Below are 15618 nucleotides of genomic sequence, written 5' to 3'. Positions count from 1 at the left end.
GTGGCGATTAGGGCTGCCGTGCTGCAGCCTTACCGCGCAGTAAGGGAGGGGGGCGGTTTGCTTTGCAACAAAAATACACTCCAGACACACGAGGCTGCATTTCTGCTGTAAGTTTTATTTACACAGGAATTGTTACTAGTGGTCTTAAAGGAAGGCTTCGTCCCTTCTATTTACAGTTATATACAGATTTATACTTGAAAAGTAAGAAAACTGTACAAGATAACGCAAAAATATAAGACAAATTGGATCCGATTAAAGTAGTGAATACATAAGTTAAGAAAAAATCTGACATTTAGATTTCAAATTGTAATGTTATGAATAGTATATACGTAGTTTTAAACCAGATAGCAATGTAATTACACCACACTAAATCTTCACCCCAATTATGCAGACTCCGCTTTAAACACCAGACAACCGAGAGCCTCCCGCACTTAAAAATACATAATAATGGTAATTTGGACTTGATTTCCACAGAGGGACCAGTTACAAAAACCCACATGTAAGGAATTTATTTACAGTAAATATTAGCAAAAAATGGACCAAAGAGTGCAAGTGCTCCTCACCTGCAGTGCTATCCATTTTGTATTTCTAACCCCCAAAAACATGAAGTTGTTGTACAGTATCTTCAAGAGTAGAAAGCATTGAAAACAGCCACTGTGACACGTACAGCATGACCTCATTTCTCACAGCTAAGCGATGTTAAAGAATTAAGAATCTCTAAACCATATGCCTTTCAGCTTCCAGTATTGCACGCTAATAAGAGAGTTTCAAGAAATACTCTGCATTATTCTGAAGTGTCTCCATGACTCTCAAGTGTTAAAAACCAACACAAATTCTGCAGATAGTTCATCAGCTTGTAGTGTTTACCATTACATACTAGTGTATCTTAGCTAACAATGGCTCAACAAAATAAAACTGCTGGTGGCAAAACCCTTTCACAGAATACCCACCCCATTTTTAAGAAGCTGCACAACCAGTACACCAAAACAAATGCTCATTTTGAAAGCCGTACATCTGAAAATAATAGCCCTGGTCTTACCACTGTTTAAAGTTTGCGTGATTTTTGCTCTAACAGGCTTGGGCACAATACTCCTACGGTTCCTGAGTTAATTACATTTGCCCAGACTGAAGAATGAAGCTGCAACTTAAAAACAAAAACAAAAAAAAAAAAAAAAAACCAAGTAAGTAAGACAATACCCCTTCTCAAAATCGTAACCATCTTGCACATAAACATACCAAACAACCTTATTTGGTCCTTAATACTTTTAAACGGTTTGTTTTGGAGGTAATGTTTGTACCAAAGCATTTGGTTTGGATAGCAGTTTTGGAGCCTTTCAGATTCAGCATTTCCCTCATCCCCCCCAAAAAAGTGCCTTTGTGGTATTTGTAAAAAAAAGTTATGCCTCAAAAATTTTTTTTTTAAAGTACCAACAGAAGTTACTAGAAATGTTTATTGCATTGAGCTGATTCTTTTGAAGTATTAAATACGAACTCCTCTACTTCTCAGTTTCATAGGTTTTAGTATTCTGTGTGAAAACAAATCTTCCCATCAAAAAAGCTAATACTGACAAAAGGGCGAAGATTTCATCAGTTCATTACTCCACTGAGAGCTGTATCATTTTTCTCTCACTTTTCACACTTTCTACAGTGATTTTCCACATAGAAGTGATGTGAGAAGTCCTTCGTCATCAAGTGGTTTTCCACATTTTCAATTGACCTCAACGTTACAATGATTAGCTTTTCAGTGCTGGGCTGTGGTTCTTGTCCCCTTCTTTGTTGTCCTTCATAAGCGAGGCAAACACCTGGAAACACATTTAATAAATATAGAAAAGTTAGTCCTACAAAAAAATTAACCACAACAATACTAGCATGGAAATAACTTTCTAATATGAGACACTACAAAGGAAAGAGTTAATTAACCTAAATACTAAGTACTTACAAAGTCTAAATACTTACAAAGTCTAAAGAGTTTTTTCCAACATCTTAGGAAAATCAGGAAAAAACCGATCTCATGGATATGGGAAGATACAACGAGGTAAACAATTCCCAAGTCCTCTTTTACTTTCCAGCTATTCCTTGCATTTCAGTTGACATTAGGAGTTGAGCCAAGAACACAAGCCAGCTTTTCTGCCAAACCTGACTACTTCACCCTTGTACTTAGCTGTAGGTTTCAGCAGCAGCAATTCCAATTATTTGTCATACAGGAACTAGGAGGAATCCCCATACAGGCAATGGAAGGTGGAGAGTTACTTTTAAGGCCCCACTACAAAGCTGTTTGTAGAGATTTTTTCTTTCTTTTTTGTTCAATTGGGTCTTATTACAATTCACTTTAGACTAACAGACTATATTGAGTCAATTTCAAATAGAATTTGGTTTACATGTTCATCTTCCTATGGCATAGCATTTTGTACTAAAAGCTATGGATTCTTTAACTACTATTTTATTGCTCCCCAAATTAATATTCAGTGCTGAATTTGTTTTCCAAGAAGAGGGAAAAAAGTAGCCATCTCAATGACAAAAATTGAGATTCTCTTTGAATACACAACCAAGATGCATCTCCCATCAGAGACAAGTCTAAAAACAGAATGTCACATGAGTAGCGTTACCTATCGCTTAGAAGTCAGGCAAGTAGCACAGCCTCTAAAAGAAGTGCCTCATGTATGTTCATATAAAAACACACTCATGCCCACACGTACATCAAACTCACCTGTGCCCATTTTTTGTTACTATTCTGCATCTGAATAGCTGCAATACAACTAAAAAGTTTTTCTGATGTAATATCTTCTGGAAGTTTTGTTAGAAACTGTGCTATATGAATAAAGTCCATCTGTAGGAGAATATCTTCATATAACCGAAGGATTCCTAACCCCGTCCTAAACAAAAATTCTTCCCCATCTCTACAGAAAACATCCCAGACACGACAGGCCAGATCAAGTGGCAATGACTTGCTGTAGAGCGTAAAAATCCTACAAGTGAGAAAAAAGGCACAGTTATAACTTAAGCTACTTGGAAACATGAAAGTACAACCTCCTTTAAATCTCAGCTAAATTAGCTAATAGAGCACTTACTTCAAGCATTCCTGCTTGTCTGTATTTCACAAACACAAAAGTTACCATGTTCTCAATTCAGAATTGCTATCCCGAAACTGATCTCTTTCCATGCTACAAGAAATCCTCTATTTGAAAACAACCTCCTTTAGGAAGGAGAAGTTACAAACATCTTTACACTCAAAAGGGTGTTGTATACAAATATGAACTTAAGCCACAACGCTCAAAAGCATAGAACATAACCCTTCCCATTATTTAAACAATGCAGTCTAGCAGCTCTGTTTATCATTTGATTTTGAACTAAATCTAAAGCTGTAAATACCTCAAGTAGAATGCTACATCCCACTGCTACAAATATATTGCACTGAAAATCCAGTAACTATATTTAGAATTTATAATTATGTTAAAGATCAGAAAAATCTAGTTGGTGTTTTGCTATTAAAAGACAAAGTCCAATTGTGGTTGATACTAAGAAATCTGTTTCAAGAAAGCATTCATAATATACAGGCAGAGAATTCAGTCTGCTGTAAAACATCACTCAAGTTTGTCTTGGTCCCTTTGACATAAAGCACAGTATTCCATTTTGCCATTATTTGTAGTGGAAAGTGCTTCAGGAACCACAGAACACTCCCTACCAATAGCTATCACTTCTACTTTCCCTTCATGAGAGGGGCTCTTAATATCTCAAGGCCATCTTTGAAACACATGCAGGAATAAGTCCTCATTTCTCACAAATAATCTGAAGCAGAGTATTCTAGGACTTAATACAGCAGCACTACTTGCATAACACATCTGTATAAACTCTGGGCTGCACACTCCTGTCTCAGTGCTGCTATTGTATAATCTGAGCTCCTGCTAAGACTTCCCACTTATTGCAAAGCCACATCCTACAACAGATGACAGCAGAAGTTCTTCATTCCCAAGTATTTGGATTACGTGTCATTTCTGTATTATTTAATTCCATCTAATTCAATTAACACTATTAGGAAATTATAACCCATATAATAAAGATATATGAATAGACACTTTACAGGCTCTTTGGAAGAGACATTCAATATTTGGCAGCACTACACACACTTGAAAGATGCCTGCACTACTGGCTTCCATTACAGACAAAATAGTTTGGTACTTTCAAATATTCATTACTTCAAAATGCTCGCTATATTTCCAAGTTTACACTTTCCTGTACAACATGCTGTATTTCATCCACCCTTTACTTTCAAGAATATACTCCTCTTACTTTCTTCAGCAGCTGATTTTGTTCATTTTATCATTTTTTGTCATTTACAGTCAGTCATAAACAAATACAATGTAGTAGCCTCCTCTCCCCTACTCATGTTATGCATAACTGACTCAGATCTGACAGGTGAGTAAAAGCCCAAACTAGCAAAATATAAAGTGTTCCAGCACTTTAACATTAGGTTTGCTCTGTTCTCTGAACTCACCAGTCTATCAAATATATGTCTGGAGTGAGACTGTATGATTTGAAATGAAGAAACAATTTGGGAAGATTTTCTTCAAAGAATACTTCAAAGGCTGCAAAGTACTTCAGCATCTGCAAAAACAGTAAAGCACTTCATAAACAGTCATTAAAAGAAAGGGTCATAAAATAAATCCCACCAAGGCTTGAGGATCTTAATATAGCACAATGTGACCTCCTGGGATAGGGAAAACAAGTGTTTCTAGAGGAAAAGTCAAAACAGGAGAACGTGTTCTATGGATCAGTGTCTGGTATTCTCAATTTTGTAACCACAGGTTAGAGTTCTCCTTTATTCAAGAGGACAACAAGAAGTCATCAACAAGTCAAATATGCTTCAAGTCAAAAGTATGCTAAGGTTCAAAACCAGAAAACTATGTGCATACCATGCTGTGATCCACACGGAAAAAGGCCAGCTGGCATGGCTTGTTTAGAAGGTTAGCAAAGGCAATGAAAGCATCTGCCTCTTCCAGATTGAGAATGAGCACAGCAGCAATGAAGGACATCCCTTGTACCTTCAAGTGGGAAAAGCATCGAGCAAACATAGGTAAGCTCAGTACATCTTACACAAATATTTTACAGCCTGCAGTACATCAAACACCATTAAACATAATTTCCAGATGAGCAAAAGCAACAAGGATAAATAATTTCTATACATGCAGCTAATTAGATTTCAACATGAACGTTTCTTCAGATGCATGACAGAAGTTCCCTGACTTGTAATCATGAAACCTCCCAGAACCTGGAATGCAAGAAAATGAAAACCACACAGGCTGGAAACAAGACACAACTTGGCTTTAAGTTCATTGTTAAGCTGTGAGAAAAGCAGACATGAGGAAAAATCTCACATATGGGACAGTTTAGACCCAGGCAGATAACTTGGATTTGAGACAAAATTCTGTTTTAGAACAGTCAATATGTATCTTCCCAGTTGCCAAACAGTATTTGTTCACATACATAAAATTATTTTCAAGTGGTCAGCTATAAGTTTTTACATTTTTGTGATTATTTAAAAACAAAAAACAACAACAAAAAAAACCACTTCAGTCTGCAGTAAGTGGAGACTATCATTCATGTAGTTGTTAAGTGATAATCTGAATAAGTTGTTAAGTGATAATCTGAATATTTATTATACTAAAAATAATTTTACCAATTTCAGCTGCAATTATGATAATTCTGCTTGCTGTTTCTAGGCATTTATGCTGCCTGCTCCTCATTCTAAAAATGCACTTAATATTTTAACCATCTAGGGAAGTACTGCTATGCATCAGAAACAATCCAGCAACTTTCCATTTTTTGTGATATGGATGGGCACAGAAATAAGACTAAACTTGCTGCCACATTAGCATTAAAAAGGTGTGATCATAAACATTCAGACTAGCTGCAGTTGTATTATCTTTTCCTGGGGAGAAAGCGAAGGCCCATCCACGAAAAATTACTTCTTTGCCCTTTAAAACTCCACCCTGGAACAAGCAGTCTCAGAATCTGCAGTCTGTAATCTCAATTAAAGATTATGGTCTCCAAAAATGATTTCACAGATGACAGAATTAAAAAAATTTAAACATGAAAAGCCAGCTAGATACTGATGCAGAGTAGTAAGCATATCTGACAGAGAGGAAAACACACCCTGGGCTAAATAACATGCTGTTGCATAGATCAGTCTCAAGTTCTTTAGCTCAAAAGCAATTACAACTTGTGAAAAGCATTCCTAGGATCCCTCCAGGGCTAAAAGCAAGAATAGCATTTGTTATTTAGCTGCCTTCGTAGGCTGATATGATTTATTATTTTATTATCATTATTTTTTAAATATTTAAGTTCTTCCTGCAAACAATCTTATCCTCACTAAACTCCGATGGAGCAATTAGCCTTTGGCAGAAGAACCAATATGGAGTTGCTGGATTTTAAAGATGTGACCTACTAAATCATAGGGCATTACTATGAAAATGGCAGCAGTGGGAACAACACTGGGATAGAACAGGCTGAGCTCTTCCTGGAAGGCTGCTTGCAGGTTTTTTTGTAGATACTCTGTCAAAGTTAGAATGCCTTGTGAAAATATCAGTTTAAAAACAGTTCCTTGCGTGAACCAAACAGTATTCTCATCTGTAATATCAATACATTTTTAGCTATTTCATTAACCCTTAGAATTACCATAACTACAATCAAATGAGTAAGTGCCAAGGTTTAAATTGTTTTGAGGTTCTAGTAGCATAAAGTTTAGAGGATCTACTTATCTAACAGGCAAATATTTTAAGCACATCTGCTGAGCTATAAACATTTCAGAATACTTACATATCCCACATCTGGTCTGTAACATGTATATGCTCCTAAAACACTATGCAGGAGATCATGATAGGGACCACCCTAATTCAAGAAGAGAGAAGGGAAGAAGAGCTTTTCAAAGCCAGTTTATAAATATATGTAGGTATATACAGTATGGAAAGGTACAAGCAAGTCTGTGATTTATTGCTTTGTTCACATGTAGAACACCATCAGTTTTTACCCTACATATTTCCTTGTATGGTTTTGAGATGCTAAGGGAAAAGTAGCAAACTGATAATTCAATATGTACGTAACAGAAAGTGAGGATAAGCAGGATTGGCTTTTCCTTTTGAGATACTGGACATGTTAATTCTTGGTAACACAAATTACCATAATACAAAAATGCAAAAATTATTTCATACATTCTTGCATGCACATCTCTGTATAAAAATTATAAAACCTGAAAATGTGCACTAAAATGCATCTGGATTTCTGTAGAAGCCATGAGAATATTCATAGATTGGCATACAAGTAATTTCACTCAACAGTAACCGCATGCAATTTTTCCAGGAGAAAAAGCCTTATTAGTCTTCACTTACAAGCACTTACAAACCACTTCAACACAGTAAGCATCCTAATTTAATCTAATCAGAGAAGGCATGATTCTTTGCTGTTGTATGTAGAAAAGGACCAAGTAATTTTACTTCTGTAGTTTTACACCAAGAGCTTCTGAAAACTTTTCCATACTTACTAGCTAGGTTACTCTTCTTGTTTAATTACTCAGATGTTTAAAGGTATAGCTGAAGTTACAGAACTCTCACCTTCTGGAAAATATACAGGGATGGAAATGTGCGTGATATATCCAACTTAATTAGCTCCAGGCTGGCCTCACGATCAGCAACAGATGCACTAACATCTGCAAGGAAAACCAGAAGTCATTGAAAGTGATAAAATATTTCTACAGGCTTCAGACTAAAACTGCCATATGCATATAAAGTCTTTCAGGATCTAAGGAAAAACTCTGTTTTATATATAAAGCTAAGGGTAACAAAATGCATGGAGATTTCACTAAAGTTTTCAAAAATTGACTGGTTAGGAGCTGCAGAAGTTACATTCCTTCTGAGCCCTCATTATACTTTCATACAACTCAAATTTTCTGTATCCCAGGGCTGGCATTCTTTACATCACAGCAAAGGTGGCAGCATTTACTCCAGAACTTCCAAAATAGTTTTGACTGGGCCTTGAGTTCTCTTCTTTTTGTATTTCATCTAAATTTTTTACGAATGCAACATGACACAAAAACAAGTAGGAAATGACTCAGATTTGATTCCTATTTTAGCAAGTGTTCCTAATGCTGCAATTGCATACAAACTAGTGAAACTGTGTATTTGTAAAAATAAAAAAATCTGTTTAGCATTCTGAAGGTCTTACCTTCTACATCATTCTCAGAATTTGTTTCACTGAAGCTTTTCCATCGTTCTTTAGCTCTAGATAAGAAGATTTCATAGAGTTCTGCAAGTGAAAACAAATCAATAAGAAAAGTCTCCATGCTATGTATACTTGGCTTTGTTTTTCTTGCTTGTTTCTTACCATTGAGGGGTGGGGAGAGTGAGAGGTAGATTCCTACTGAATGGGTACAGCTAGCCATTGGAATACCACCACACAAAGTTTATGCCTCTTTCTGTGGTCAATATTCAAATTACAGGAAGAAAATCACGTTTCAAACCGTCCAGATTTTTACTCTGTGAATGGCTTGGAACACTTCCAGTTCATCAAAAACATTAGTTATGGACTAAACAATTCTCCCCCAATTCCTTTAAACGACAAAAACATTTTTAAAAGTTTTTAATTTCATTTCCATAACTTACCAGGTTATGATTGTCTAATTGTAAAATATACACCTAGCTCTATGCAAAGAAATCCTAAATTTCAATTGAAAATTACCAACTGTATTTTGCACTAAAATATAATACGTTAAGGCATACCAGGAGTGATATTTAACTCATTTCCCACTGCTAGACTCCACACCTTCCCACGAACACTTGGTGGTAATCCCTGCCACCACAGCTCTCGAACTCTCCGGGTAGCACGCCTAAAACAGGGAGGCAGGGAAGAAAAGCAGGCATTTTACACATCTTGTTTTCTGAAATTACTGAGCAACTTCAAAGAAAAACAGCATGCTACTTCCCAAATCAAAATTCAGTGATCACTGCTTATGTTGAAGTGCGACTAAAAAAAAAAAAAAAACCAAACCAAAACCTCACAACACTGAGCTCCCAAAAGCACATTTCACGTTGCTCTGTAATGACCTTGTACTACAACAACAGCAACAAAAACTGACTTCACAAAACAAATGGAAAGAAAAACAAGGTATGTGGGTCCTCTGTTTCCAGAGGAGAGAGAAGCTACGCTTGCTGGATTTATAAAACAAAATTGCACTTACATGCCTTCCCAGTTAGGTAGTATTTCATTGACCCAAATCACCATAGCACTAGCAATATTGTCTTCTTGCTTGAAACGCTCTCTCATTATTTTCTTCCTTTTATGTGCTTCTTTAATTTCTGTTAAAGAAAACATATTAAAAATTCTGTTATAAGTGATTAGGTAAGTAATTCAGCTGCTGTCTAATTATGTGGACTGTGGATGACAGATCAAGGGTAAATTGCAGTTGCACATGAGCTAACCAATACTCTTGCTGATGATTGTAGGCAAGTATCAAAGTAATTCTATAAAAAACAGACATTATGAAAACAATGCAAGATGCAAACAAAATAGTTAATACATGTTCTACTCTGCAAAATAACAATAAAAAAGCAATGCAAAGTTTCATATCTGCTGGAGCTATTTCTATGCCAGATTTGCCCAGTTTACATTTTTCTTCAACTGTCCAAGTGCTGAGTTAAACCATTCTTCAAAACCATTAAACAGGAGTCTTTTGTTAGATCATTTGAAGATTTCTTCACATTAAAAAGGCTAGAAAGAACTGAGCTTTGCCATCACTAAAAAAAAAATCATTGTGAAATGACATTTTCTATTTCTGCATACATTAGACAAATCAAAAAGGAAAGTTTGCCATTCCTGGTAAACTTATGAGGCTGAACAGCTTCATTAAGCTTTTAATGAAGCTCTGTGTGTTAACAGCTGTTAATTTAATGAATACTAGGGCACACATACTAAAACATTACACATCACTGGGCTTTCAAAGCTCATACTTTACCAGATTTCACTCTTCTCTTGCAGTGTATTTACATTGTCATATGCCTTGGATTTCTCATTACATCTTTCAGAGCAAGTTGTTACAGATCCATAGAGGCTCAATGAATTCAGGAGCTTATATCTGACTGACAACAGCCCAAGTAAAATATGCAGCATGAATTCTTAAAATAGCTTATTCCCTGAACACAGGCATGAGAATACAGAAGTCCTTTCAACAAACTATTCATGCATTGCCACAGTCCCAAGTGAAACAAATGTGTTTAATTTAAAAAGCAGATCTAATGAAAGTAGGAAGATTCGCAGCTACAGCTGATTTGAAAAACAAGGTTGTCATCTGTCTTCACATTGAAGTTGATATCAAATACCTGTGAAAAAAATAATCTTTAAGCGGTCAGCTTTATTCTAATTTAGTTCTCAGCAAGAACTGCAGCAACACTGCTTGAAAAAGGAATCCAAGCATACAGAAAGTTTTTCAACAATCACATTATGCAAGTATTAAAAAAAAAATTATCAAATTTCCACTTAAAAACGAAAAAGTTAAACTGATTTTTGAACCTACTTACATTCACTGTGCTGGAATAGGAAAAAAATTGAGAATTGTGCTGGGCTTTTAAGTTATATGCACTAGTGTATCAGAAAATAATCCTGAATATTAAACAAGGTTGTTCTTTACTGTATCTACTAGCCAGAAGATATTTTTGCTCTACAGTTAAATAGAACTATAGTGATGATTAGCAGTTAACATACCTCGCTTTTTTGCCTCTGCCACCATTTCATCATATTCTTGCCGGTGACGTAAAGCCTCTTCCACTGATTTGGCAGGAAGATTTCTGAAAACAAGTTATTCCTGAATTCAGTACGCACAAAGAACATACTGAACCATTTCAAAACACCTATTTAATTTGGTTTCTCTCTAAAGTGAGCTTTGGAGTTGTCACACCATCAGTGCTTCAGTAACCACAGCATAAGATTTCTATTTCTTCAGAACCACCAGGCTTTTACTACTTCTGTTGATTTGCTGTCCTACAGCTTCCTCCAGGGCACAGCCAGGACACAAAAGCACACTTAAGCCACACTGCAGTACAGCCAAGATCTCCATATTTCTAGCTCTTTTTCCTTTCAACTGATAATAGAAAAATAATCTACCACTAGAAGAGTTTGTCCTTACTTGTCTGTCACCAGTCTCTGAAGTGACTGCATTTGTTGAACATTTGAAGCAATGTCCAAATGAAGTTTCCATGAAGCTATATAGAAATACTGATGTTCTTCATGCAATTATTTATTCTGATCAATTTTTGCATGTGTGAATTTTAATAATGAATAAGTAATAATTTATATAATATAATAATATGATAATTTAATAATTAATAATTAAACATAATTAAAATCCATAATTTTAATAATTAAACATAACCAGATTTTGTTTAATAACAGGTAAAGTTGGAATTACAAAGGAAAGGACAGAGCCCAATCACATCAGAGCTAAAATTAAGGATGCATGCTACACAACTATCAATTAGACTGCTTCAATTTTTTTTTCCCCAGTTGCACAGTGATCTTGATTACCAGAAAAAAAGATTCTCTCTCTCTCTATATATATATATTTTTTTTTTTACAAGTAGAACTGATTATTTTCTTAAAATTTCAGAATTAACTGAGAGCAGAATTTATTTTCAAGAATGACATGACAGCATGCTATACACTTGGAATAGCACTCCTATTTTTCTTATAGACAGATACCGTTACTGTCTTTGTCTCTACCACAGAGACAAAGGAAATAATGCATTTACAAAATTTTATACAAATCTGCACCCCTGTTCAAGATATTTGTCAAGATATTTCTGTCTTAGCATTGAAGGAGCTTATGCACCACTTGAAAGAATCTCCACGAAAACATTTCCAATTGCCATTCCTTAATTGAAATTAACTGAAGCAAACAAATGCCATCACAAGTTTTCTCAAGGTGTAATCTGAAAGCTTTGATTTATTTGCTTCCCTCACAGCATGTGTTCCTAGTCACCTTGTCTTCCTCTTTCTTTCAGACTGCTGAAGGCAATATAGCTGAACAGATTGAACAATGTATTACTCTTTTTTCATTACTGTTCTCATTTGTATTTAATGCAGTTTTTGTTGTATCAACAGTTCCCATTTTGTTGCATTCAACTGTAGTTTTAAGTAGCCCAGAGAACATAACTACAGCAAGGAACAGTTTTAAGGAACTCCTTATCTTGGTACCAACAAAGCAGTTAACTATACTGGCCAAGTACCTTCATGTTAGAAATGCTTAATACTCATTTTTTATTTTTTTGTGTTTCAAAAGCAATTCTTTCTACCCCTGTTATTACTTACCCAATACTTCTTTTTCTGGTAAGCCACCTCCAAATTTGCTGAAGTGCTAACTGCCACTATTAAGTCTTCCCTACTGATCTAGGAAAGTAATTGTCCAGAAAGAGCGAAGGAGAAGGGAGTGCACACTAAGATGGCAGGGAAGAAATCTGTAAGTCTTCAGTAATTTTCCTGATAAAGGGTGCCTACAACACTGTCCCAGTACACAGCAGATAACTTATCAGTGACCTCCATTTTGTTAAGAAAATTTCTCATATACTTGCAGGTTCTTCTGGAGATATTTGTCAGTTTGTTATGTTGGATGGAATAATACACATGCTTTTGTGTAAGAATTATGCTCATAGATAAGCTTCACATCTAACAAATTCAGTCAACATCAGATCCACAGCACAGTTATACATACGCTGGTCGATCCTCCAGAATCAAAGCTGTAGTTGAAAGTGGCTCAAACTCAATGTTTTTACGTCTTGCTGATGGAGGTGGAGGCTTATACATTCTTCCTGTCCGTGCTTCATATTCCTAAACAATATTATTGATAAAAATGTAATTTTAACTTTTCAGACTCCCTTCTAACCTAGCGAGAATAATACTTACTAGTAATATTTATATATATAACATCAAATCACTTAAGACAGCAAGGAGCTAACATTACAAATTGAAATTATGTATAGCAAGACAATACAGCTTTCCAGAACTGCTAAACAAAAGTGACTGAGAAGCCAGTTTCTTCTATCAACTTAATCTTTAATCTATCCTAGGTCAATGTTACTACAGAACACCTAGGGGTGAGTTATAGTTAGAAAACCTGCATAATCTTCCTGTAATAGTTAGTGAGCAAGTACATTTAAACAATCAGCAAAGCTGAGTAAAAAAACACTAACCAACAATGTATGTTACCATTTATTTCCTCTTGTTTCTAGCTCTCCTTATGATGTGGTACCCTTCTTGTTTATGAAGTCTTTACCAAGACCACTGAATCCGTTACCTAGAACCATCTATTCTGTACTCAGTGACAGTACAACAATATTTAGAATTATAGTCTGTTTCACATCATTTCTTTCCTCAGAAGTAAAAACATGCAGTCTACTTGAAAAAAATTTAAGAGTCTTTAATACACAGAAGATTAAGGAAGGAAAAAAAAAAAAAACAACCTATTCCTTTTTCCACAGAGAATCTCAGGGAAATACAAATGAGGTAGTCCTTAGGAAAAAGGCTTAGCAGAGCCAAATGAAAACCTCAAGAATTATGTATTCCCTCTTTAATAGCCCTTGTAAATAAACAAAAATACTGCCAATTCTTATAGTTACCATTCTTATAGTTAAGTGAATATAAAAGTTTGTCTGTGAGAAGACTTTTAGCTTCTTCCCAAGAAAAGGTAGCCTGTGGATTCATATTCTTAGGCATGAAGGTTAGACAGATAGGTTCACTACACATCTTCTGTGTGCTGGAATTCAAACAAAATATTATAATATCTTTTAAAGAAAACAAATTTAAGGTATTTTGGTAAAGTACTTTCAAGTTAAGTCACCAAAAATACAAACAGATTACTAGTTCGGTCATATTCCTTCCCAACCAAACATTCTTCTATAAAAACTGTTCCTCTCACCTATTGCATAGTTTTTCATACATACTTATTCTTCCAGGAACAAGCAGAGGACTTTACATGTCCAGTGTTCATTGACAGCATTAAACAAACATAGCTGACAATTTTAAATATCTTAAAGCTCTTTACACAGTTGAAGTCCATGAAGATAAATGGGAAAATACCTCTTATAAAAATGATAACACAGCTTCAGATTTCCTGAGAAGACAAAGTTGATTCTTTTTAAGGTGGCTTAAAGTTTTCTGTCCATCAGCCTTCTTACCCGACCTATTTTAACGATCTTAGATAAAATTTCTGTTCTTCCACATTGGGCCTAAGCTCCCCGCAAGAGAAAGTCACCACAGAATCAGTGAGGATGGAAAGGACCCAGCCCAGCTCCCCACACAAAGCAAGGCTGTGCAAGGTGTTTGTTAGCCATGTTCTGAGCAGCCCCAAGAATGGAAGCCCCACACATGCTCAGGAGAGGGGCAGCACCCAGTATTCCCAAGGAGCTTCCCAGACCAGTATTTGATAGGTCCACCCAGAAGGCTTCAGAGAGCAGAGGAGGCCCAGATTGCTCTCAGTGGTAAAGCCATGTGCAATAGGTGGTACAGATTTCCTACAACAAAATCCTCTCCTGAAGGGTAATTCCTAAGACAACTTTGATTGAAAACAATATGCATCCGATATCAGTTGGCACATTCAAACGAATATATTCAGCAATTGGATTTAAATAACCAGTATTAATTCTCTTGTAACTCAAGCATGACAAAAATAAACAAGTTCAAAATTCACTGTTGAATGAACATGCATATTTTAAGAGCCTAAAATTATTTAATTCCACCTCAAACCATATGACATTACAGGAACTCCTTCCACCTTGTATACCTCAGGCTATTCTAGCATATTCTTAATTGGGAATGATAGCAGCCCACGGTCAGCACCCAGCCTGCAGTGCTGAAGAACTAGTCCCAAACCGCTGAAGGGCAGTAGCTTTCCCATCTCTCAAATTCTTGACTGAATTTTACACTTTCCAGTACTTAGTCACAGGAGCAACAAAATTAAGTTCACTGAGCAGTCAGAGATGAAGAAGCTGAGCTGGAACCAACTTTTTCTTTTTTGTGTGAGAATTAGGTATGAAGGAATATAAGTTAAATTAAAAGCACCAGAAAGCCATAAGAAACGAAGACATTCTCACCATCTAATTACAAGCTAGACATCTGAATGATACTAGTGTATCTGGCTGTCATATATGCTAGGTACTGACACACTTATCAAAAGTAACAGGTAAGAAACAGGCGAGAAAAGGCATAAAAATCTTCAGTGATTTCCACAAAAGGCAGAAGTCATTATCCAACTGTGCTCCTGGAACTAAAGATGCTTTACAAACATTCAGTTTTTTCGTAGCGTGGAAATTCTAAGCATTACTAGAAAACAGCCACCAAAATAACTTCAAGCTCAAACTGTCAAGGTTGTACATTTCCCTAGACAAAACATTCTCCAAATATCAGAAGAAAGATGCTTCTTGCTCAAGAAACATATCTACTATGAAAGATTAGATCCAAGAATCTTCAGACATGCATGAAATTCATTAACTTGAGCAACTAAAATACTTTTTCCTTTTTTTGGAATGGGTTTCTCCTTGTATTACTAGACTTAAGAGGTTCCAATAAGCATTTGATAAAGGATCT

At 35.7% G+C, this 15618-nt stretch overlaps 1 protein-coding gene across 1 annotated transcript in view; it reads right to left on the bottom strand.

The window, feature by feature from the left end:
* Positions 1–95: 95 nt before the first annotated feature.
* TBC1D12 (TBC1 domain family member 12) overlaps positions 96–15618 on the bottom strand; it is a 34709-nt gene continuing 19186 nt past the window's right edge. Inside the window, exons 4-14 of the mRNA XM_042863023.1 lie at positions 12749–12864; positions 10747–10829; positions 9227–9344; positions 8769–8875; positions 8215–8295; positions 7605–7699; positions 6814–6885; positions 4911–5039; positions 4493–4602; positions 2708–2966; positions 96–1802 (exon numbers count right to left, since the gene is read on the bottom strand). Coding sequence (XP_042718957.1) covers positions 1734–1802; positions 2708–2966; positions 4493–4602; positions 4911–5039; positions 6814–6885; positions 7605–7699; positions 8215–8295; positions 8769–8875; positions 9227–9344; positions 10747–10829; positions 12749–12864 — 1239 coding nt within the window. The 3' untranslated portion in view covers positions 96–1733. The remainder of the gene's footprint in view (positions 1803–2707; positions 2967–4492; positions 4603–4910; positions 5040–6813; positions 6886–7604; positions 7700–8214; positions 8296–8768; positions 8876–9226; positions 9345–10746; positions 10830–12748; positions 12865–15618) is intronic.

The sequence above is a fragment of the Lagopus leucura genome, unplaced genomic scaffold, assembly GCF_019238085.1.
Source record: "Lagopus leucura isolate 7727_CA_CO unplaced genomic scaffold, USGS_WTPT01 Super-Scaffold_739, whole genome shotgun sequence".
Lineage (NCBI taxonomy): Eukaryota > Metazoa > Chordata > Aves > Galliformes > Phasianidae > Lagopus > Lagopus leucura.
Note: the sequence above shows the minus strand (reverse complement) of the source record. Positions and strands in the feature narration are given on the sequence as shown.